General features: G+C 48.4%; 1 protein-coding gene across 1 annotated transcript; it reads left to right on the top strand.

Annotated features, from left to right (window-relative positions):
- The first annotated feature begins 17,987 nt into the window (after positions 1-17,987).
- Positions 17,988-22,384, top strand: LOC124698474 (VIN3-like protein 2). Its single transcript, XM_047230961.1, has 4 exons — positions 17,988-18,133; positions 19,300-19,975; positions 20,419-20,726; positions 20,807-22,384. Exons 1-4 carry the CDS (start codon positions 18,082-18,084, stop codon positions 22,249-22,251), a joined length of 2,481 nt encoding a protein of 826 aa, XP_047086917.1. The 5' UTR covers positions 17,988-18,081; the 3' UTR covers positions 22,252-22,384.
- Positions 22,385-22,724: the final 340 nt, after the last annotated feature.

Raw genomic sequence — 22,724 nt, 5'->3', positions numbered from 1 at the left:
TCAAAGAGTTGGTAATATCTCTAGACGCAATGAAATGCCTATGAATTATACTCTTGTTATCGAACCATTCGATTGTTGGGGATTCGACTTCATGGGTCCTTTCCCTTCTTCAGAAGGTAACACTCATATACTTGTCGCTGTTGATTATGTTACTAAATGGGTAGAAGCTATACCTACAAAAAGTGCTGATGGTGAGACCTCTTTAAAAATGCTTTTAGATATTATTTTTCCTAGATTTGGAGTACCTAGATATATTATGACCGATGGAGGTTCTCATTTTATTCATGGAGGTTTTAGAAAAACTCTTGCTAAGTATGGTATTAATCATAGAATTGCTTCTGCTTATCACCCTCAAACTAGTGGTCAAGTAGAATTATCAAATAGAGAGATTAAATCCATTTTGGGAAAGACTGTTAATAAATCTAGAAAGAATTGGGCTAGCAAATTGAAGGAAGCACTATGGGCTTATAGAACTGCTTATAAAAATCCCATGGGAATGTCACCTTATAAAATGGTTTATGGAAAAGCTTGTTATTTACCTTTAGAATTAGAGCACAAAGCTTATTGGGCTGTTAGAGAACTAAATAAAGATCCGAAACTAGCCGGTAATAAGAGGTTGCTGCAATTAAGTTCTCTAGATGAATGGAGAAGTGAAGCTTATGAAAATGCTAAACTCTTTAAAGAAAAAGTTAAGAAATGGCATGATAGAAGGATCATCAAAAGAGAGTTTAATATTGGGGATAAAGTCCTTTTGTATCGGTCTCGTCTCAGATTCTTTGCAGGTAAATTACTCTCGAAATGGGAAGGACCATATGTTGTTGAGGAGGTGTATCGTTCAGGAGCAATTAAAATTAGCTCTCTCCAAGGCAATGCCACACAAGTGGTGAATGGACAAAGACTCAAGCATTATATCTCGGGTGATTCTTATAATGTTGATGTTGATATTATTCAAGTGGAAACACCGGAGGCTTTCATCAAAGGACAAATTGACAGTCCGCCGTAACTCGACTTTGAATAGGTAACGATACGAGTAATAAAAAGTCCGCAATTTACTTTCCGAACAATATTTCTAATGTTTTTGGAAAATATGAAAAATTACGGGATCGAAACGGAGTGGAGGAGACGCACGAGGGCGTGCCCCCATAGGCCGGCGCGGGCCCCAGCCTGGCCGCGCCGACCTATGAGGACACCGCCTCGTCGTCCCTTTTCCACTCGTTTTCGGCCTGGAACCTTCCTTTTATCGTAAAAATATTTGCTATATAATCCCCCGGACCCCTGGAGGTCCGTATATCGTTTTCTCGTCGTGTTTTGTTTCGAGCTGTTTTCTGCTAGGATCTGCTTTGGATCTAGATCCACCATGTCCTCGTCGGGAACTCAGAAGGACAGCTTCTTTGAGGACGTCGTCAACCCGTACATGTACGAGCTGAGGATGCACCCCAAAGAATTGCTGCTCGTGGATGGAGAGTTGCAGATCAAAGATGTCCAGGGTCCTAAGGGAGAAGGGAGTTTGGAAGACAGGATGGAGAAACTGGAACAAGAAGTCTTCAACTACAAGAAGATGGCTGAGCGTGAAGTGGACATCTTTCACAATATTGTGTCTGAACTCATTGATGGACACAAGAAGGAGACTGCGAAGTTGTGGGACGATATCTTCTCACTTCACGACACCACCAACAAACTCCAAGCTCAACTCTATGATGTTCATAATCAAAACTGTGAGTATGAAAACAGGTTTAAGCGCATAAGTTATGCTGCTAGTTTCAGGTTTCCGGAGACCAAGATGTCTTTTGTTGATGGAGAGCCTCTTCCATGGAAGTCTGATGACGGCAAAGATTCGCCATCATCACCGAAGGAGTAATTCATCATCGGTATTGGCATCCCCTTGGTTTGTTCCAAGCTTGGGGGAGTGCCGCGGTATCACATCATCACTACCTTTATCTTTTACTATCAAGTAGTGTCATATCATGAGTAGGGAAGTTATTATATGGAATAGTATGTGATGTCTACGGGTGCTTCTATTCTTGTAGACAGTGTTGGGCCTCCAAGAACAGAGGTTTGTAGAACAGCAGCAAGTTTCCCTTAAGTGGATTACCCAAGGTTTATCGAACTCAGGGAGGAAGAGGTCAAAGATATCCCTCTCATGCAACCCTGCAACCACAAAGCAAGAAGTCTCTTGTGTCCCCAACACACCTAATAGGTGCACTAGTTCGGCGAAGAGATAGTGAAATACAGGTGGTATGAATGAATATGAGCAGTAGTACGGCGCCAGAAAATAGCTCGCTGGCGTGCAGTTGATGGTAGTAATATTGTAGGAAGTAAACAAGCAGTAGTAACGCAGCAGTAGTAATTCAGTAAAAGAGTAAACAAGCAGCGATAGCAGTATTTAGGAACAAGGCCTAGGGATTAGACTTTCACTAGTGGACACTCTCAACATTGATCACATAACAGAATAGATAAATGCATACTCTACACTCTTGTTGGATGATGAACACATTGCGTAGGATTACACGAACCCTCAATGCCTGGAGTTAACAAGCTCCACAATTAAATGTTCATATTTAAATAACCTTAGAGTGTAAGATAGATCAATACGACTAAACCAAGTACTAACGTAGCATGCACACTCGTCACCTTCATGCTTATGTAGGAGGAATAATACACATCAATACTATCATAGCAATAGTTAACTTCGCAATCTACAAGAGATCATGATCATAGCATAAACCAAGTACTAACACGGATGCACACACTCGTCACCATTACATCGTGCAGGAGGAATAAAACTACTTTAATAACATTGCTAGAGTAGCACATAGATAAATTGTGATACAAAACACATTGCAATCATAAAGAGATATAAATAAGCACTTCACTATGCCATTCATAACAGTTGAATAAGTATTCTCGTGAAATATAGCCTAAGAGACCCACACGGTGCACACACTCGTCACCTTTACACACGTGGGACAAGGAGTCTCCGGAGATCACATAAGTAAAACTCACTTGACTAGCATAATGACATCTAGATTACAAGCATCATCATATGAATCTCAATCATGTAAGGCAGCTCATGAGATTATTGTATTGAAGTACATAGGAGAGAGATGAACCACATAGCTACCGGTACAGCCCCGAGCCTCGATGGAGAACTACTCCCTCCTCATGGGAGCAGCAGCGTTGATGAAGATGGCGGTGGAGATGGCAGCGGTGTCGATGGAGAAGCCTTCCGGGGCACTTCCCCGTCCGGCGAGGTGCCGGAACAGAGACTCCTGTCCCCCGGATCTTGGCTTCGCGATGGCGGCGGCTCCGGAACTTTTCTCGTACCGTGGCTTCTTCCATAAGGGTTTTCGATGCGGGGGCTTTATATAGGCGAAAGGGCAGCCTCGGAGGGGGCTCGGGGCCACCACACCATAGGGCGGCGCGGCCCCCTCCGGCCGCGCCGGGGTGTGGTGTGGGGCCCCCGGGGCTTCCCTCCGGCGGCTCTCGGGTGTTCTGGATGGTTCCGGGAAAAATAGGAACCGGGGCGTTGATTTCGTCCGATTCCGAGAATATTTCGTTACTAGGATTTCTGAAACCAAAAACAGCAGAAAACAGGAACTGGCACTTCGGCATCTTGTTAATAGGTTAGTTCCAGAAAATGCACGAATATGACATAAAGTGTGCATAAAACATGTAGATATCATCAATAATGTAGCATGGAACATAAGAAATTATCGATACGTTGGAGACGTATCAGTATGCAATGTGGAAGTATCTCTCTTAGTTGGTTATCTATGTATCCGTTGGTGTGAGTTATCGTTATGGAATATTAATGAGAAGTCTTATCATTTACTTTTTGCACACCTTATTTTAGTTTGCAATCTCCATTATATGATTACTCTTGACATGAGTATTGATATCACTTTGGGAGCATCAAGTAAATCTATTTGGTTTTGGCAAACTTAGCATTGGTCAATAGCAACAACACCCTGATGTTTAAATAGAAGAGAGAAATAAACTTAGATATATTACTCTATTATCTCTATGCTAATGAGTTTAGTATTCACGAAGTAAAATTGCTTGTGCTTATGAGAAAGATGCATGATTGTTCTATCATATGCATATTTGTTTGTTTCCCTCAACCTTTATGCTTGCTATCAAACCTTGCTAGCCAAAGACCCGTATCGAGAGGGAATGCTTCTCATACATCCATAACCTTAGACCAAACCTATGCCATTTGTGTCCACCATACCTACCTACTACATGGTATTTTCTCGCCATTCCAAGTAAATACTTCATGTGCTACCTTTAAATAATTCAAACTATACTACTCCTTATTTGTGTCAATGTTTTATAGCTCATGAGGAAGTATGTGGTGTTTTATCTTTCAATCTTGTTGGGCGGACTTTCACCAATGGACTAGTGGCACATCCGCTTATCCAATAATTTTGCAATAAGAGCTGGCAACGGGGTTCCCAGCCCCAATTAATAACTTTCATTAATAATTCTCTTCACATGTTTTGCCCTCGATTTATCGGTAAGCAACTTAATTTTGCAATAGACACTCCTCCATGGTATGTGGATGTTGGAAGGCACCCGAGGATTCGGTTAGCCATGGATTGAGAAAGCCAAGGTTGGGGGGAGTGTCATCCATAATAAAACTAAAATACATGTGTAAACAAAAGAGAAGAAGGATGATCTGCCTTGCTGGTAGAGATGCCGTCCCTCATGGGAGCCGCTCTTGGAAGGTTCGTTTGGCAAGGGGGTTAGAGTGCCTGCTACCATTCGTTGACAACAACAAACACCGCTCAAAATCTTACTTTTATGCTCTTTATATGATTTCAAAACTTGAAAAGCTCTAGCACATGATTTAATCCCTGCTTCCCTCTGCGAAGGGCCTATCTTTTACTTTTATGTTGAGTCAGTAAACCTATTTCCCTCTATCTCAAGCAAGCAATTGAGTTGTTGTGAACCAATCATTTATGCTATGATTCAGTTAATCATGTCTTTTATACTTTCTTGTTTAGTACAAAATTTTATCTGAATGAATATGACTTTGAAGTTATCAATGATTATGAAGAGATTGTTATGATTGAGTATGAAAGCCCAGCTATATAAATTCTAATATGAAAGCTTTGTTTAGAAGATAAGTACAATCCGTTAGTAGTTCTCTGACCAAGAACAAAGTTTGCCATCACCAACTATGATTTCTTATGCACCTTTACTTGTGATTTCTCTTTACTTATTTCAAGATGAGTTATATGAGGAAGTTGTTTACCAGAATGACTTGTGTGAATGAATATGATGCTTCTTGTCCGTATTTTATTTATCGACTCTTCACTCCATAAACATGTGGTCTTGTTTATCGAGCTCGGTTCGCTTGGGGACAAGCGAGGTCTAAGCTTGGGGGAGTTGATACGTCCAATTTGCATCACTATTTTGTATCATAATTTGTCTGTTATTCATTGATATATTTCATATTGGGACACAATACTTATGTTATTTCATCTATTTTGCATGTTTCATCATTATTGGAGGATCAAGCACCGGAGCCAGGATTCTGCTGGAAAAAGCACCGTCAGAACGCAATATTTCGGAAGATCAACTGTGGAAGGAAATTACACGTAAATTCCTATTTTTCCAGATGACGGAGGGAGCCAGAAGGGGGAGAAGAGGGGACCCGAGGTGGGCCCACCCCATAGGCCGGCGCGGCCCAAGGCCTGGCCGCGCCGCCCTATGAGGAGGGGGGCCCACAGCTCCTCTCGCCTCCTTTTCTTCGCGTACTCCTTCGTCCCGAAAACCTAAGCCACAGAGGGTACCTCACGAAGAGTTACAGCCGCCTCTGCGGGGCGGAGAACACCAGAGAGAAAAGAGCTCTCCGGCGGGCAGGAATCCGCCGGGGAAATTCCCTCCCGGAGGGGGAAATCGACGCCATCGCCATCGTCATCGAGCTGGACATCATCTCCATCATCATCATCATCATCTCCACCATCTACACCGCCATCACCACCGCTGCACCTCGTCACCGCTGTAACAATTTGGGTTGGATCTTGATTGTTTGATAGGGGAAACTCTCCCGGTGTTAATCTCTACTTGTTATTGATGCTATTGAGTGAAACCATAGAACCAAGGTTTATGTTCAGATTGTTATTCATTATCATATCACCTCTGATTGTATTCCATATGATGTCTCGTGAGTAGTTCGTTTAGTTCTTGAGGACATGGGTGAAGTCTAAATGCTAGTAGTGAATTATGGTTGAGTAATATTCAATGTTATGATATTTAAGTTGTGGTGTCATTCTTCTAGTGGTGTCGTGTGAACGTCGACTACACGATACTTCACCATTTATGGGCCTAGGGGAGTGCATCTTGTATTTGGTTGCTAATTGCGGGGTTGCCGGAGTGACATAAACCTAAGCCCCCGTTAGTATATCGATGCAAGAGGGATCGCATGATCTCAGAGTTTAAGGCTGTGGTTAGATTTATCTTAATTACTTTCTTGTAGTTGCGGATGCTTGCAAGGGGTATAATCACAAGTATGTATTAGTCCTAGGAAGGGCGGTGCATTAGCATAGGTTCACCCACACAACACTTATCAAAACAATGAAGATTATTTAGCTACATGAAGCGAAAGCACTAGACTAAAATCCCCGTGTGTCCTCAAGAACGTTTGGTCATTATAAGTAAACAAACCGGCTTGTCCTTTGTGCTAAAAAGGATTGGGCCACTCGCTGCAATTATTTATCTTGCATTTTATTTACTTGTACTTTATTTATCTGCTATATCAAAACCCCCTGAATACTTGTCTGTGAGCATTTACAGTGAATCCTTCATCAAAACTGCTTGTCAACACCTTCTGCTCCTCGTTGGGTTCGACACTCTTATTTATCGAAAGTACTACGATACACCCCCTATACTTGTGGGTCATCAGCCGACGCCAGAGTGGGACCCGCAAGAGGCCCACGCGGCCAACATCCGCCGCGCCATAGCTGACGGGGACGAGTCGAGCCACGACTCCTCCGTCTGGTCCGAAGATGACCAGTCCTTGACGAACGGGGAGAGTGACCTCCGCTTCCTCGCCATTGGGGAATCGGAGGAGGAGAGCGACGACGATCGCTACTCCTGGGACGGTTTCTCCTCCGCCGAGGAGGTGAAGGAAGAAGAAGAGGAGGAGGACATCACCTCCTCCGACGAGCCGCCGGCCAAGCGCTTCTGCCCTTGGCCGGGCAACCTTAGTGACTTTGACAGCGACAAAGACGACGCTGGCGAGGAAGACAAGGACAACGAGGGTCCTCCAGGTGGTCGCGGCAGCAGCGACGACGAGCCCGCCGAAAGCGCCGACAGCGGCGACGACGGCGATGACGAGGGCAACAATGGCCCCTAGATAGGATCCTAGAATAGGATCAGTAGTAGTAGGAGGGGCAATGCATCCCCCTAGGCCTTCCTTTTGAGAGCAATCAGCTCTTTTCGTGTAAGAAATCTGATTATCAATGAAGAAATTTCCCCAATTTGACTCTGTCGATTCCTTGCAAATTGATTTAGCCGATTCTCCCTTGTGTTGATCTTGCCGATTGTCACCTTGGTTGATGCCCAATGAGCCGATGGCAATGCATCAGTTTTGTACAATGAATTGTAAGACAGGTCAATCCAGTCGCCTCCTCACATGGTAACTTACAATCCTTGAAATTCAGATCCAACTTTCAATCGAACAGGTCCAGCACACAGCCTCGAGACCCCTAGATCTTTGGACTTCAAATCATCTGATCGTGCTGTTTGACCTGACGGCAAAACTCCTGAATTAACGCCTCCAGGAATGCTTTTAGGACCATAGCTGAAACAACTTGACGTGGAAGCTGACCCACCTGTATAACAGGTACCGTTTGCTCACAACTTTCCATGTGATGTTCTGTTCCTTTGCAGCAACAAACTGGTCTAGAGCCTAATCAATGATGATGGCCCCTTCCTCAAACTCCTCTCGTCAACCCTAGTGGTATTCTTCTGCAAGAGCTCGCCACCTTTCAGCATGGTTACGATGCAGAGACAGCCGATTTCAACACCATCGGCTCTTCAGAACAAAGAATCTTCAGGGGCAGCTGCCCCCCGAGCCTCAGTCAAGGCGAGAATAACAGCAAAGAAGGTGGCTGCCAGGAAAACTTTGAAGGGAAAACACCCCTCTAGGCTTTAGTTATCCCACTAAGTTCAGTAATCCTGCTCTTGTAGACTTCCCCCGAAGATGACATCGTCAAGGACATGCAATCCAGCTGACGGAGCCCCAACTTGGACACCTCCGGGTACACCATCATATAGAACTAGCCAGATATGTCACCATCGGCTTCCTCGAAAAGGGTCAGCCCTTTACTCCCATTAAAACAAGATAGGAAAGCTTATGCACCAGGAGTCGATGTACCACGCGGGTTCAGCAGGACCAGCAAATCCCTTCTTTGAACCAAGAAGCTTCTCATGCAATGGCTCTTCAACTCCTCCTGGCTCAATTCTTGTGCTCTGCTGCTTAGATCGGCCCACCATCCTTGATGATGACTCTGCAGTTGAAGCCCTGGTCAATCGTGAGGCTTGATCAAGTGGCAGCTTAAACTCTGTAATTCTAAAGTCGATGTCCAAGCATCGGCTGTGCCGAAATTTTTTTGTATTTCCAATTTTTTATTAGCCGATCGATTCATGAATCGGCTCCGCTGGGTACATACTTCATGGTGTCTTGTACCTTCTCCGTGTGTATGCCCCCCGAGCCGAATCCTTCAAGTGATTGAAGATATCGGCTTTTCAGCCAATTCAGGCTTGTCTCACAAATCACCATGTTAAAAACATGGCAACTAGCAAATGTGGTGAGACTGATTTTAGCCGATTGCTGGAGTCGGCTTCCCTTGCAGTTGTTGATCCAACTATTTGTTGATAAATGTTGGCCATGGCTTATCCCCAGGACCAATTTTGATCTCTTCTAGTCCGTCAGCTGTTGTAAACTCATACCCCAGCTTCCTATCGCCTGCCAAATCATTGATGAACACCGGCAGAAGGTATGGTGAGGATGATTTTGGCCGATCGCTAGAATCGGCCTCCTTTCCCATTGCAATGTTTACTGAGAGTTTACAATTTCCTGGTACTCTGATATAGCTACGTGGCTTACTTGAGGTGAAATCCTTGCTTTTTATTTTTTAGGGCCGATCGCAGGGATCGGCCTTGCCACGTACGTCCGTAGACTCGGATCTTGCTACTCTGTCAGGCCAGTGGATAAGACCAGCCTTACCCCATTTTTTGTAGCTTCGATGCGTTTGCAGTCGTCCAGATTGATTCCAGAGAGCGGCTCTTGGTCGTTTGCTTCCCAGATGTTCATGGCAGCCAAAGAGATATCGACTGAATCATCTGCATGAACAACCTCCACTTCATCTCCATCCCATTGTATGATGCACTGATGCATTGTGGATGGGATGCAGCAATTAGCATGGATCCAATCCCTTCCTAACAGCACAACATAAGTGCTCTTGCTGTCGACGATGAAGAAGGACGTGGGGATGGTCTTTCGGCCGACAGTTAAGTCCACGTTCAGAACACCCTTGGCTTCGACGGTTGGCCGTTGAAGTCGCTTAGCGTGACGTTGGTCTTGATCGGATCTTCGTAGAACGTCCCAAACGTCGTAACATGGAGTACGGCATTATGTTGACTGCTGCTCCCGTGTCAACCAGCATCTTGCTAATAGGCTGCCCATTGATATAACCCTTTAGGTATAGGGCATTGAGATGCCTGTAGCTCTTTTCTTTTGGCTTCTCGAAGATAATCGGGTCGTGGACCGCAATCAAACCGCGCCACCGATACCTCTTCATCTCTCGGAGCACAAAACTCGACGGGAGAACGAACACCATGTTTGTATCAGCCGATGTCCCCGCATCGGCTTTTGTCCGCTTGGGTCGCCACACTTTCTTTGGTGGGCGAGCCTCCGTCTCCGGCGTTTGCTGAATTTTCACGGCCAGATCGGGCCGTGCTTTCCTCAACGTGTACGTGCATCGCGCCTCGGCTTCTTCCAAGTTCCTTAGCCGCTGCACTCGCGCTTTTGGGAGTGGCTGAGCCCATCGAGACACCACCTTGGTCGGTGATATCTATCTTCTTCTTCTGGCTCGTCGAAGTCTTCATCTTGAGATGACTCAGCTCGTTTGTTCTGAGGTGGGAGAGGTCCTAGTCGCTCGAACACTGAAACTTCATTTGTTCCCCTCTTCTTCTGTTTGCATTCTGGGCAGTTCTCGATTGTAGGCAATCGGCTCATTCCTGAGTCCCAGCAATGTTTGAAGAAAGGACAGTTCCAGTGCCTATCCACGTCCTCTCGCTCTCTTGACCTCCCTCTAGCGTGACGCTCATACCCTTCGTGTCGACGGTATTTCCTGTTGTCTGCATCAGACCGACGATATCTATCATCATCCTCGTCGTAGTGCCGACGTCGGTCGTACTGCTGCTCATACTTGTTGAGGAGATGTGCGGAGAGTGGTCGTTGGTACCGGACGCTTATCACCTCTTTCTCAGTTAAATACCGTCTGTCATCAAGCTGGGGTCGGTCGCGTGGATCGGCCTCCTTCTTATCCTTGCCACGAGAGTGACTACTCTCTGGCTTATCACCTTCATAGCGATCCGCAAACCCTGTCATATTGATACCAAACGAGAAACCTGGCTCGCGTCTTATGCACTGGCTGAGATCGACCATGTTGACTTCCGGAACGGCTGCGTGTCAACTCTCATGGCAAACTGACCGAATAGCAATCGGCCTTGCTCTATCGCCATCTGAATCTGTCCGCGAAGGACTTTGCAGTCGTTGGTGGCATGGGTGAACGTGTGATGCCACTTGCAGTATGGCTTGCCGTTCATCTCTTGTGGCGTGGGGATTTTGTGACCTTCGGGTAACTTCAGCTGTTTCTCCTTCAGCAGCAAATCAAAAATCTGCTCCGTTTTGCTCAAATCGAAGTCGAACCCCTTTTCAGTGCCCCGGTTGTTTCACCCACTTGCAGGACACGGGTTTTGCCCCCCGAGTCCACTCAGCTACGGCGACCTCCTGATCTCCTTCGAAATCTTCATCTTCGTCTGTCTCGATCAGGGCGAGGCGCTTGTATTTGTCCTGGTACAATTCTGGATGGCGCTGTTCATATGCAGTCAACTTCGAACCATGTGCGCCGGTGAACCGTACTCGCTTGGAAGGTCGGATCTTTGAGCGGCGCCGATAATCCTGCTACCGCCAGCTCGATCGCTTCTTTCTCGCTTAGGCGAACCGAATAACATCGGTTCTTGACGGTCCCGAACCTCTCGGATGTACTCAGATACCGTCTCTCCTCGTCTCTGCCGAACTTGGGTTAGATCGGCAAGGCTAGCTTCCGTGGCTTCTGAATGGTATTGTTCATGGAATTGCTCTTCCAGCTGCTTCCACGTCCGAATCGAGTTTGGTAGCAACGAGGTGTACCACCCAAAGGCTGGACCCGTGAGAGACTGCGAGAAGAACCTCACGCGTAGCTCCTCCGAAGCTGAGACCATGCCCAACTGTGCCAAGTATCGCCTCACGTGCTCGATCGAGCTGGTTCCTTCTGATCCACTAAATTTTGTGAAGTCAGGGAGCCGATACTTAGGTGGCAGCGGGATCAGGTCGTAGTCGTTGGGATACGGCTTGGAATAGCCGATCATCCTCTTCTTCGGCAATATGCCGAACTTGTCTCTCATGATGGCGGTGATCTCATCCACCGTAGGAGCTGCAGAAGCCGATCGTTCATAACTTGTACTGGTGGCATATTTAGTTAGCCACGCCTGTTTTTCAGCATCTGCTCCAGAACTGCTTCCTGCTCCAGCGACTTCTCCTGCCGTGACAGTCCTTCCTGCTGTAACCTGGGTCATCCAGTTGTTGCAGTCCGGCACGTATGTGCACACGTATCCATGTGGAACTTCCTTGGACGGCTCATACAGGAATTGGTAGTCGCCTGGATCACCTCCCTCCTTGTAGACGACATACGCCGGTGAACCTTATTGCTCGTGGAGCCGCAAACGTGTGTTGCGGTGGTGGCCTTGTGTAGAGCGGTACCTCCCCTTGGTGAGTTCCTAGAGCAGGACCTGACGGAGAGTACTTGTGCTTCGTGACTTCTTGCACCACATTGAGCGCGACACGCTCCGAGTATTCACCAAGCTCTCAGCATGCCGATGAAGAGAGTGAGCAACGGCATAGTTGACTTCCTGTCGCAGGGCTCTGGTACGTTCATCCGAAGGGAGAGATAGATCTAGTCCATCTAGCGCGCCTTCGGGTTGGAACCCTTTGAACTTGATCCCGTGCGAACGGGTTTTCTCGAAAGCGCCGATGAGATCGGCTTCCGGGATGACCTTGAGCTCGTCATATCTCTTCTTATGCTCAGGAGGCAGATCCTCATACTTGACTGGTTCTCCCGCAATCTGAGGTGCAGATGACGACATGGTTGTTGCGGAAGATTTTCCCGATGTCCCACCGGGCGTGCCAGAATGTGTTGCCTGCCAAAGCCCACCGGCGAGCAGTGGTTAAGCAACACGAAGAGCCGGGAGGCTTCCAAGGCGGCAGCGGGCCCTGGTCCCTCGACGTCGTCCCGCAAATGCTCCGGCACACGACCTGGCGGCTGCAAGGGCGTGCCACCTGACCTATACCTAGCCAGGAAGGTGTGGATTGCTTCGATTAGTTCCCTGCATGGCAGACACGTAAACATTAAATACGAGCCCTATCGGCTCTCAGGTTGCCCTGTGGATCGGCTCAAAGAGCCGATCGCCCCATGGTTCATGTTGGATTTTCGATGACACGGGGATCCTGCTTGATCACAACAAAGCTAAACCAATCTACGACAGTTTAGGGTTTTCACCGTATGATCGGAACATCCTACGCGTAGTTGAGCCTAATAGACACGAAAGATAACGGAAAGCTAACCCTAAAAGAGGCCTAAAAACCAACATAACGTTAATTCCCGGAACATCCCTCCTAGGACTAGCAAACCATACCTAACGCACTACCGGATCGTTCAACCCGTTTGCAAGGCCTAACCATACGGATATTAAACTAATCCTTGATGAACAAGGAGCAACTATAACAGATCGGATCTACTAAGTCAAGAACAAGCAAGATGCTGCCCTTACACCCAGATAGGTGTAAGGGCAGCTAGATGTTGAGGGACGGCATAGCTAAGCAGATATATGCAAGAAAAGCATCTACGCAAGCCCCAAAACACCTATGGTAAATAGTGCTACTCGCCATCAACAACGCTTCAGTACGAGCAACACAAGGTAAACGAATAAACGTTAGTGCTGCCTAGATCGCAAGATGCGATCTAGGCAGACATGGTGCTTACCCGGGAGAAACCCTCGAAAGAAGGGGTGGCGATGCGTCTGATTTGTGTTTGTTGTGAACGTGATTGTCCTCCTTTTCCGATAACCCTAGATACATATTTATAGTCCAAGGGACTTTCTAATTTGGACGTGCACCTAACCGTGCACGAGTTAAACTCTATCTTTTAATCTAAACTACAATGCGATCTACTATATTACAGATACATAGACAATTAAGCCCAAACTCTTCATGCAAGGCCGCTTCAAAGACGCTCCACGTGTATATCCTTCAAGCCCATCTTCACTTACGCCCCATCTCCTGATTTGGCCAAAATCCGGTGATAACACATCCTCGGACTCCTCCCCTTCTGAGCCATCCAACACGTCAGCCAGATGCACAGTGGGACGGCACCGGGGTCCACTGCCAGCTCTAGGATTGGCACACCATCCACCGTGTCCAGGCCCGGAGGAGCCTCTAGCCCATCTTCGGAAGCAAGGCCCAGCCCAACTATCTCGCAGCCATCATGGTGTTGGGGCTGGTCACCTTCCTCCCCCAGGGCTGGCGCCAACTCTTGGGCCGTCCTGGGCTCATCCAGGACCGCAAAGGCAGCAAGCCCCAGCTGTGGACGTGGCACAAAGGGGCCCGCCCAGGCCTCCAGAGGCGACAGTTGGACCGAAGGGGGCTCCACTGGCGTCGTCGCCAAGCCACGGCGTGTAGCGGCAGGTAGGACCAGAACCGACCCTACCCACACGCCATCATCGCCATCATCCTCGCCCGTCGCCAGCCCCACAACAACCTCCTCCACCTCCGATCCCACTCCTGCACTGTCCTCTTGCGCGGCCATGACAGGCGCGCAGCTGACCAGGTCCCTCCTGTCGGTCGGCTCTGAGCCACCTCCCAACGGCTCCGAGCCAGGTGACAGCACACCCTCATGTCGGTCGGCGCTCAAAGCAGCCAAAGCCCGCAGCCGCCGCACTTTGCGACCTCCTCTCCCTTTCCTCTTCTTCCTTTGCACAGGTGGGGCTTGGTCGCCGACGACCACACCAGACGACAAAGTCCTGGTGGTCCCGCGCCCTCCACCACCAACCTGGCTCGACGAGGAAGCGCCGCCACCATCCGCCGCCCATGGCAGCAAGTCCGGCGAGCCAACTGTGTAGTTGTACTGCCGCCGCGACGGCCACGCCGACGTGCGCCCACCGTCACCATCCCCACGACCACCGGCTTCACCACGTGGAGCAGAACGGCGGAAGTCCGTCGTCTGCGTCACGTGCACGAGGAGAGGGTACGTCAGGGTGTTGATATGCGGCGGAACGACCGTGTCTGCCGGCGCCGCCAAGTCAGCCAGCGACGGTGGGTCATCCGGCTCCACCACATGCAGGTCCACCTCGCGTGGCACCGCCGCCGGGTCCAAGCACCAAGCCGAGAGGCGGAAGATGCCCATGTCCGCGCGGCTGCGCGTCAGCGGGTGTAGGCGGTCCACCCACGCCGACGGAGCAAGCACGGCCTCCGCCGTGGCGAGACTCCATGCATTTGCCCGCACCCCTTCGATCTTCAGCTCGGTGTGCACACATAGACCACCGGAGGCCGCGTGCGTGCGCCTCGACCACGGCCGGAGAAGGAGCCGAAAGAAAGGCGACTCGTGCACACCCTCCCCAAGCACCCTGTCCTTGTCACCCACCGAGGCGAAGTAGATGAGGAAATCCTCCGGCCGGTGACAATGGACGGAGAAGCACACCGGCGATAGCCCATGGATGTCCTCCAGCGCATGCGCCACCTCCTCCGTGGTGACCACCCGCCGAACGCCAACGATGACGGCGAGCAGGGCCCTCGAGAGAGCCTCCTCCTCTTGGTCGATCGCCGCCGTGCGCGGGACGATGCACACCGCGCGCGCCGGGCGCCGCGCGAGCTCACCTCCAACCGCCGTGGCGCGCAGGGCAAGCGGAGCCACCTGCTCGTCCGCGCCTCTGCGAGGCCTAGGGGCGTCGACGGCGCGACTGGCCGCCGGCAGCACAGGCACCACGACGCGGTCAGCACCCACCGGCCCCTGCATCCTTGCACGGGCAGCGCCCTGGCCCTGCTCGCCGCGCACAGCAGCAGCATCCTGGCGCCCCGTGGCGCCCCTTGGCGGCGCAGCCTCACGACGCGGTTGTGGCAGTTCCCGTTGTGGCGCGCCGCCCCTACGCGCAGCGTCGCCCCTGAACGGTGCCACCTCCCTCCTCGCGACGGCGCGCTCATGAGGAGCCGCAGCCCGCGCACCCGTAGCAGCCTGGTAACCCTCCGGCGCACGCGCACGAAGGGCACCGGCGCTGTCAGCAACCCTCCGGGACCGACCCTCGCCTTCGCGGGGACGCGACGCAGGCGCCCTCGACCCCGGCAGCACGGCGGCCTGGCGACCCTCCGGCGCACGCGCACGGAGGTCCCTGGCGCCTTCGACGATGCGACGGGCCTGCCCCCCATCATTGACCCTCTTCCGCGCGGGCTCCTCCCCGTCCGGCGGCGTGCTGCGCCGCGGCGGACGGGGGAGGGCGCACTCCCGCGCCATGTGACCTGCGTCGCCACAGCGCAGGCACACCGGCCCCGTGGTGCACTCGGCGGCGCGGTGGCCCGGGCGTGTGCAGAGCAAGCACATGCCTTGGAAGTCGTCGTACGCCCCGGCGACGCGCCTCGGACGCGCCTCCCGCGCCGCCACCTTCTTCCCGCCGCGGCGACCCCTGGCGCGCTTGCGGGTCACGTGGGAGGGCTCCTCCCATGGCGCGCCTTCGTCTTCCTCCTCGGGCAACTCCTCCAGGTCATCAAGCTCGTCAAAGGCCTCACCTTGCACTTCTTCTTCGCACCTCACCACCGACCGCACCTCCACCCTGGTCCTGGACGACTCCGGCACCTCCGCGCGCGCCGTGGCCCGCTCGCGAGCGCCTCGCGGTACGACCTCGGGGTCTCCTCCGAGTCCGACCCGCGCCCTCCCCGCCATCGATCCTCACGGCCCCGCGGGCTCACCAGCGGAGAGGGGGAAGGGGAAGGGGAGGGGGTGGGTGACGCCGACGGGGTGGCCATGGTCACCGCCGCCGGCGGGGATCGGGAGGTGTCCCTCTCCCCTGCTCTCTCGCCGCTCGGTCGCCCTCCTCGAGACCTCCGCCTCCGCCGGTTTAGTTATATTTGATATTGAATTTTCATCATCATATCAAACCTCTAGGTCTAGAATGATTTGAACCCTAATCGACATGGGAGCCGAACTTGTTATGGTTATGTACGCTCACATTTAGTGTCCACAACCCTATCGCAACTGTAAAGATCCTTACTCATGGTTTAGTGCCCACAACCCTGCTTGTACGCTCTTCTGCTACGTCTGAACTCAGTGTTCTAACTGACCCAAAATCAGAGATCTTCGGATCCATGTTATAGTCCAAGAGTATATTACTCGGTTTCAAGTCCCTATGGACGATCCGTAACATGGAGTCTTTGTGCAAGCCCCTTTTTTACCCCTTTGATTATCTTGAGTCGTTCAGTCTAGCACATGACTTTTTATTCTGTCTATAAAATGTTCAAATAATTATTGTCTCTTAGATAAAAATAAGTGCAACTTATATTCTGCTCTGAACGAAACTACGGTAGAGCTACTGTAACCTTAAATTTAGTTGTTGGCGTTTTAAATTCCTGCTCACATTTATAGGAATTAAATGGTTTGGATGTCTTTCCTGACAAGCAAAAGAAAGGGGAGAGTTATATGACGAATCAGTTCGGCAATATAACAACTGGTGCTAAAAGGATATACTCCCTCCGTCCGGGAATAATTTTACGTTTTCTTTTTTGAAAGTCAATTTATTCAATTTTGACTAACGTTTTACACAAAAATAGCACATGTGTGACATCAAATTATTATATTATTAAACTATATCTCAAGATGAATCTAGTAGCACTATTAATTTAGTGTCATAAATCTTGATATATCATCGTCTGAGCTAACACCCAACAACTCCTCTAGCGTCGACAAATGAGTCTCAAGAATCGCTAGAGTGTGCTATGAATCAGATGCCGCAAGGTCGATGACATTGCCCTAGCTCCGAGCACTGAGGAATGCTTCTCGTCCACGTGTCAAACAACGCGAAGTCGATGTAACCAAGAGTGTATTCACAGAGAGGCATGGTGTTGATGTGAGATGAAGCCGGCAGGAAGATCGAGTGAGGCATTTTATAGACACAGATGCAAACGGCATGAACATTATGAGAGCTCGTACTTTCGTCGATTTCAAAAATAGTAAGAGATATTAAGATGGAAAATGTGGAAAAAACACTACACATGAGCAAATTATAAAAATCCGTTTGAGATTGTGCTTGGGAAAAACGGCGCTCGGTATAAGTGAATCTTAGGTAAAACTATACACACTGTTATTCTAAGTTAACCGTGTGCTATTAATTGGTTAGCACTGACCATGTACTACTAAAGTGTAGCTGTTTCTGAATAATCAAACACGGTCAAAGATTGCCATTGTTCTTTAATCTTTATCCAAAAAAATTAATAGTTTTGTCTTTTCTATCCTTTCATAAGGCCATCTATGCTTATCTCAGAAAAGAAAGGGTGCTATAGCAAAATGGTCGATGCACTTAACGTTGGTTAACCCCAACGCCCATATGGACAAGGGGTTTGTGGCCTGGGGTTTCTGTTGTGCGCAGCAGTGAGGGAGGCCGGAGGGGCGGCGTCGGCGGAGTCGCCAAGCCATGTGAGAGCGAGCTAGTGGAGAACTGGAGAAGCGAGACCACTCCTCCGCCCCCGCTCTTCCTCTCCGACCAGCCATGGACCCCTCTGGTCCGCACCCGCAACCCGCCTCTTCTTCTCCCCCCTGTGGTACGTTCGTGCTTTCTTTTTGGGGGCATTTTTTTCTGGTCAGGCTCTGCGTATGGAGGCGTTTTCTCAGGCCTCGATTCGCCGATCGGCGAGTCGGGCGGCCGATTCCCTGCGTGCTGTTTTTGTGGGGGAAGATTTGGCCTGTCTGGTACTCTGGTTGCGATTCAAGCCTTTAGGGCTCGTCCCGTAATCGTGTTTTATCTTACCCGCATTTACTCTGCTCGGTCGCGGATTCTAGGTCATGGCACCATCATGGTTGCTATGCTGTCTAGGCTGCAATGCACGCGTGTGTATTTTTACTCACCGGTCGGTAGTTATAGGCTTGTCTGTACTGATTTTACCTTGGTGACGATGGTCGATGAGCAAGAACCAGAAATCTTGATTTTTTCCCCCAATGTTTTATGTTCAGGTTCATATACACGCACGCGGTTACCATTGCTGCATTGCGTTTAATTTGCTTTGGGTAGATGGCAATTGTGCCTTCGCTCTGCTTTGTGCCAGGAATGGGTAGATGATTTATGGCTGTTACTGTCCGTGTCCCGGTTAAGAAGCCGTAAGGTTTACATCGGGTTTCCATGATGAGTATGTGAGTAAGAATTTTACTGGTGGATGTGGATGGATGGTGGATCTATCCAGCACATGATTCCGATTTTGTATGATTTCCACTAGCATTTGTGGTGAATTGCCACCCTCTCCTTCTCAGTTGGTGTAATAAACTCAAAATATTGCACACCAAGGGCATGATCTCGTTAGTTACGAGTAGAGGACATCACATATATTAGATGCCTGCGCTTAATTTAAATCAAACCCATGCTAGTACTATATAACACACATGATGCATGAAGAAATCATTTTCTGATCCCCTCTTTTTTTTACGTTGTAGCATCTTCTGACAACAATATCATATCTTATAATAAAAGGTAAAGAGTGGAGTAGTACTGGTTGGCTGACTTTATGTGTTAGTGTGAGGCATTCTTCATAGATCCAGTTTATATGTATGTAGTGTACTTTCATCTCAGGCGATTATCTATTATGTTTTGGAAGAGATGTGCAATACTTATAACGTTTATCTTGTTCACCATTCGTGGGAGAACATAATGTTGGTTACCACTCTACCACTACTGTGTTTTTTCGCTAGCAGTGACTGTACCCTTCTGGTTCTCCAGGACTTATTGCTGATCCAGCTAAATGCCGTTTGCTGAGTGTTGATGCAAAGAGAGAACTTGTCCGTGAATTGTCAAAATGTCCAGATAAAGCACTTGAACTGTTGCATGAGTGGTCACGCCGTGATATTGTACAGATATTCTGTTCCGAATTCTGCAAGGATAGAAAATATGAAGTGATGTCAAAACAGTTGATACTAAATTATCTCTTCAATGCTGTGAATGGGAAGTCACATGGCCATGGGAAATGCATGAAGAGGTCAGGCCCTGAGCCAAACTCAAGTAACATCCAGTTACCTTGCAAAAGACAGAAAAAGAGTGATGTACCAGTGCGTCCAGTTATTGCAAACACTCCAGTAACAGCTGATATAACTGGACCAACAAACATTGCACACTCTTGTGAAAATTCAGCTTGTAGGGCTGTTCTTGCTCCAGCAGATAAATTTTGCAAGCGTTGCTCATGCTGTATTTGTTTTAAGTACGACGACAATAAGGATCCTAGCCTGTGGCTGTCCTGCAATTCAGACCAACCCTTGGAGGAAGAGTCATGTGGATTGTCGTGCCACCTAGAATGTGCATTCAGGGATGAAAGATCTGGCATTCTGCAGAATGGACAGTCAAAGAAACTTGACGGTGGTTATTATTGCACCCACTGCAGGAAACAAAATGATTTGCTTGGGTATTTTCTGTAACATTTTTCACTTACAATATTATCTATGCTAAAGTTAGAATTAGCTAGCTGCACATATCCGTTCAAGTACTTTTGATTCCAGTCTTACTTGTTAGCTGCCTTATCGCATCAGTGTTATTCACGCAAATATCTCCACCATGATTCACTCATTTGGGTTCAGCTTATAGCCTTTCATAATAAATAGTTTTTTCCTGTTACTATACATTATTGCTTTTCATTCTATGGTAGCTAAGAGAAATGAAAGAGCGGGGCAATTTTTTTTTACTATGCTGCACACGTCCTCTTTTTATTTTCTCTGAGCGTGGCTTGTATTTTCACCTTGTGTGATTTAAATGAACTTCAGGGCTGAAGTTAGACTTGTTTTGCCCTGATTTTTCCAGTTTGATCAAAGTATAGTTAGTAAGGATGACCGTGTAATTTGATTTTCCCAGGTGTTGGAAGAAACAACTATTGATAGCAAAAGATGCTCGGCGGTTGGATGTGTTGTGCCATCGGATATTTATTAGTCATAAGATCCTCATATCTACTCAGAAGTACTTGGTCCTCCATGAGATCGTGGATACATCATTGAAGAAGCTGGAGGGTGAGCTTGGTCCGATTACTGGCCTTCCAGACAAGGGCCGGGGAATTGTTGGTCGTCTTGCTGTAGGCACTGAAGTTCAGAGGCTTTGTACCCGTGCTATAGAGACTCTGGAATCTATGTTAAATGGTGCATTAACTGCTGGCTCGCACATTCAGAGTAAGTGTCCACCTTTTCCATTTTCTAATCATCATATGCCTGTAATTGGTATGAATGTTTATGCATAACTTGTAATTCAGGTTCTTGTATGGTATCATCAGACTTCATAAAGGTTGAGGATATATCCCATGATTCTGTCACGGTAGTTTTTGACCTGGATGTATGCCCCACGCTCTCTCGGGGTTTAACTGGCTTTAACTTGTGGCACCGAAAGGCTAGTGAAGAAGATTATCCCTCAAACCTAACAGGCAGAATACCGATGCCAGCAAGAATATTAGTGGTCAGAGGACTTGCTCCATGTACGTCTTATGTCATCAAGGTTGTTGCATTCACTGGCTCAAAGAAGATTGGGTCGTGGGAAGTTAGGACAAATACCATTGGCTGTTCCAAGGGGCTGGATGCCAAAGATTCTTTGCCAGTGGATGTTGGAAAAGATCCAAATAACAGAAGCGTGAAGGTAAGTAGTAGTGGTCTGTCCAATCCTTCTGCAGAAGGTGTGGAATCAGAAAAAGTCAGGACTGATTATATTGATCTTACGAGTTCGTCAAATAGTGATGTTGAATCCAATCACTCTCGAGATCGAAAGATAGATGTTGCTGTGTTAACTGAAGTTGATGGGCCAGATGGAGAACCTACGGTACCAGCATCAGGTTTGGACGACAACGAAAAAGAACCTGGTTCAGCTGCTCAAGCAGCTTTACTAAAGAGGTCCACGGAGTTAATGGCGTGTGGTCAGAGAGCTTTGAAGCAGAACATGGGAACAATTGGTTCGGAGATTGCATCACATGCACACACCATAAACAAGTCGGTTGCTCTACCTGATTACCACTGCTCATTGCTACCCGCCATGCGGAAAGAAACTGAAAACTGCAAGCTGGTTTCTGGAATGAGCTTTGAAGCAAAATCTGGTGATCAAGATGACAGTTCGAAGACTGAAACAGACCCAGGGTGTTTGCCATGCAAAAGAACCCCAGGGAGAACTGAGGATGGTGGACACAAGGATGGACGTTCAGAACCTAGCAGATCTGCTCAAGTATCTTCTCTTCTGAAGTCCTCAAACTCGGTGCATCACAAACAGGTTATTTCATTTGAGAATGCGCCTGGCTCACTGGCTCCCAGAACAAGAAATGCTATCGAATCTGGCAATAGGATTATGGGAACAGGCTTTGGATCAAACAACGACGACCGTGTTCCTCAACCTGTCCCTCTGAAACCAGGAACAAAACCATGGAGTCCATCAAGCAGTAACCCCTCGGGAAAACCCGATGACATTGAGCAAACCGATGAAAGTGCTTATGTGTTCTGTGTCAACGTGATCAGGTGGCTGGAATGTGAGGGTCACGTCGAGGCCAACTTCAGGGTGAAGTTCTTGACATGGTTGAGCCTACGAGCGACTCGGCGGGAAAAGAAGATAGTTAGCGTGTTTGTGGACACTTTCATTGATGACCCCGCAAGCCTTGCTGGCCAGCTAAGTGACACCTTCTCAGAGGCAATCTACAGCAAGAGGACGCCTATGGCGCCATAGAGTCTCTGCATGAAACTTTACACTGACAATGGAGTTTTTTTGTGTGAGCGAAATGGAAGTTTTCCCGTACTTTGTTAGCTGATCCTTGCATCAACTTCTCACTGGAATCTTATCCACTGTAGTAGTTAGTTTTGTTAACTTCCCGCCTTTAGCTGAAAGTTCAACATGTTAACCAGTATGTAGCATCAAGAAATTTGCAATCCAGAATAGCGCCATTTTGAGATCCTAATGTGTATGTAAGTGTGCGCAACTATATCTAAAATCAGGTTCTGTGCTTCTGATTGTCAAGTTGATGTTTGATGATTCTCAATTTGAATGCGCCGGCTAGTTTTGGTTTGCCATCTATGACACTTGATTGATCCAGCGTCAAGTTCCAACATCCCTATTTCTGAATACCGTAGAAAATAGGAACAATAGTATGAAGAGATCATATGGTGGTACCACATAGTGCAAGACTGTTAACACTGTTTCTG

The sequence above is a fragment of the Lolium rigidum genome, chromosome 1, assembly GCF_022539505.1.
Source record: "Lolium rigidum isolate FL_2022 chromosome 1, APGP_CSIRO_Lrig_0.1, whole genome shotgun sequence".
NCBI lineage: Eukaryota > Viridiplantae > Streptophyta > Magnoliopsida > Poales > Poaceae > Lolium > Lolium rigidum.
This window is presented reverse-complemented; position numbering and strand designations above follow the sequence as displayed.

Bases quoted from the DNA above. Each gene is read 5' to 3' on its own strand.
- LOC124698474 (XM_047230961.1), top strand. From the start codon at position 18,082: ATGGACCCCTCTGGTCCGCACCCGCAACCCGCCTCTTCTTCTCCCCCC. The intron at 18,134-19,299 runs GTACGTTCGTGC...CTGGTTCTCCAG, and splicing joins CTCTTCTTCTCCCCCCTGTG to GACTTATTGCTGATCCAGCT. The intron at 20,727-20,806 runs GTAAGTGTCCAC...CTTGTAATTCAG, and splicing joins TGCTGGCTCGCACATTCAGA to GTTCTTGTATGGTATCATCA.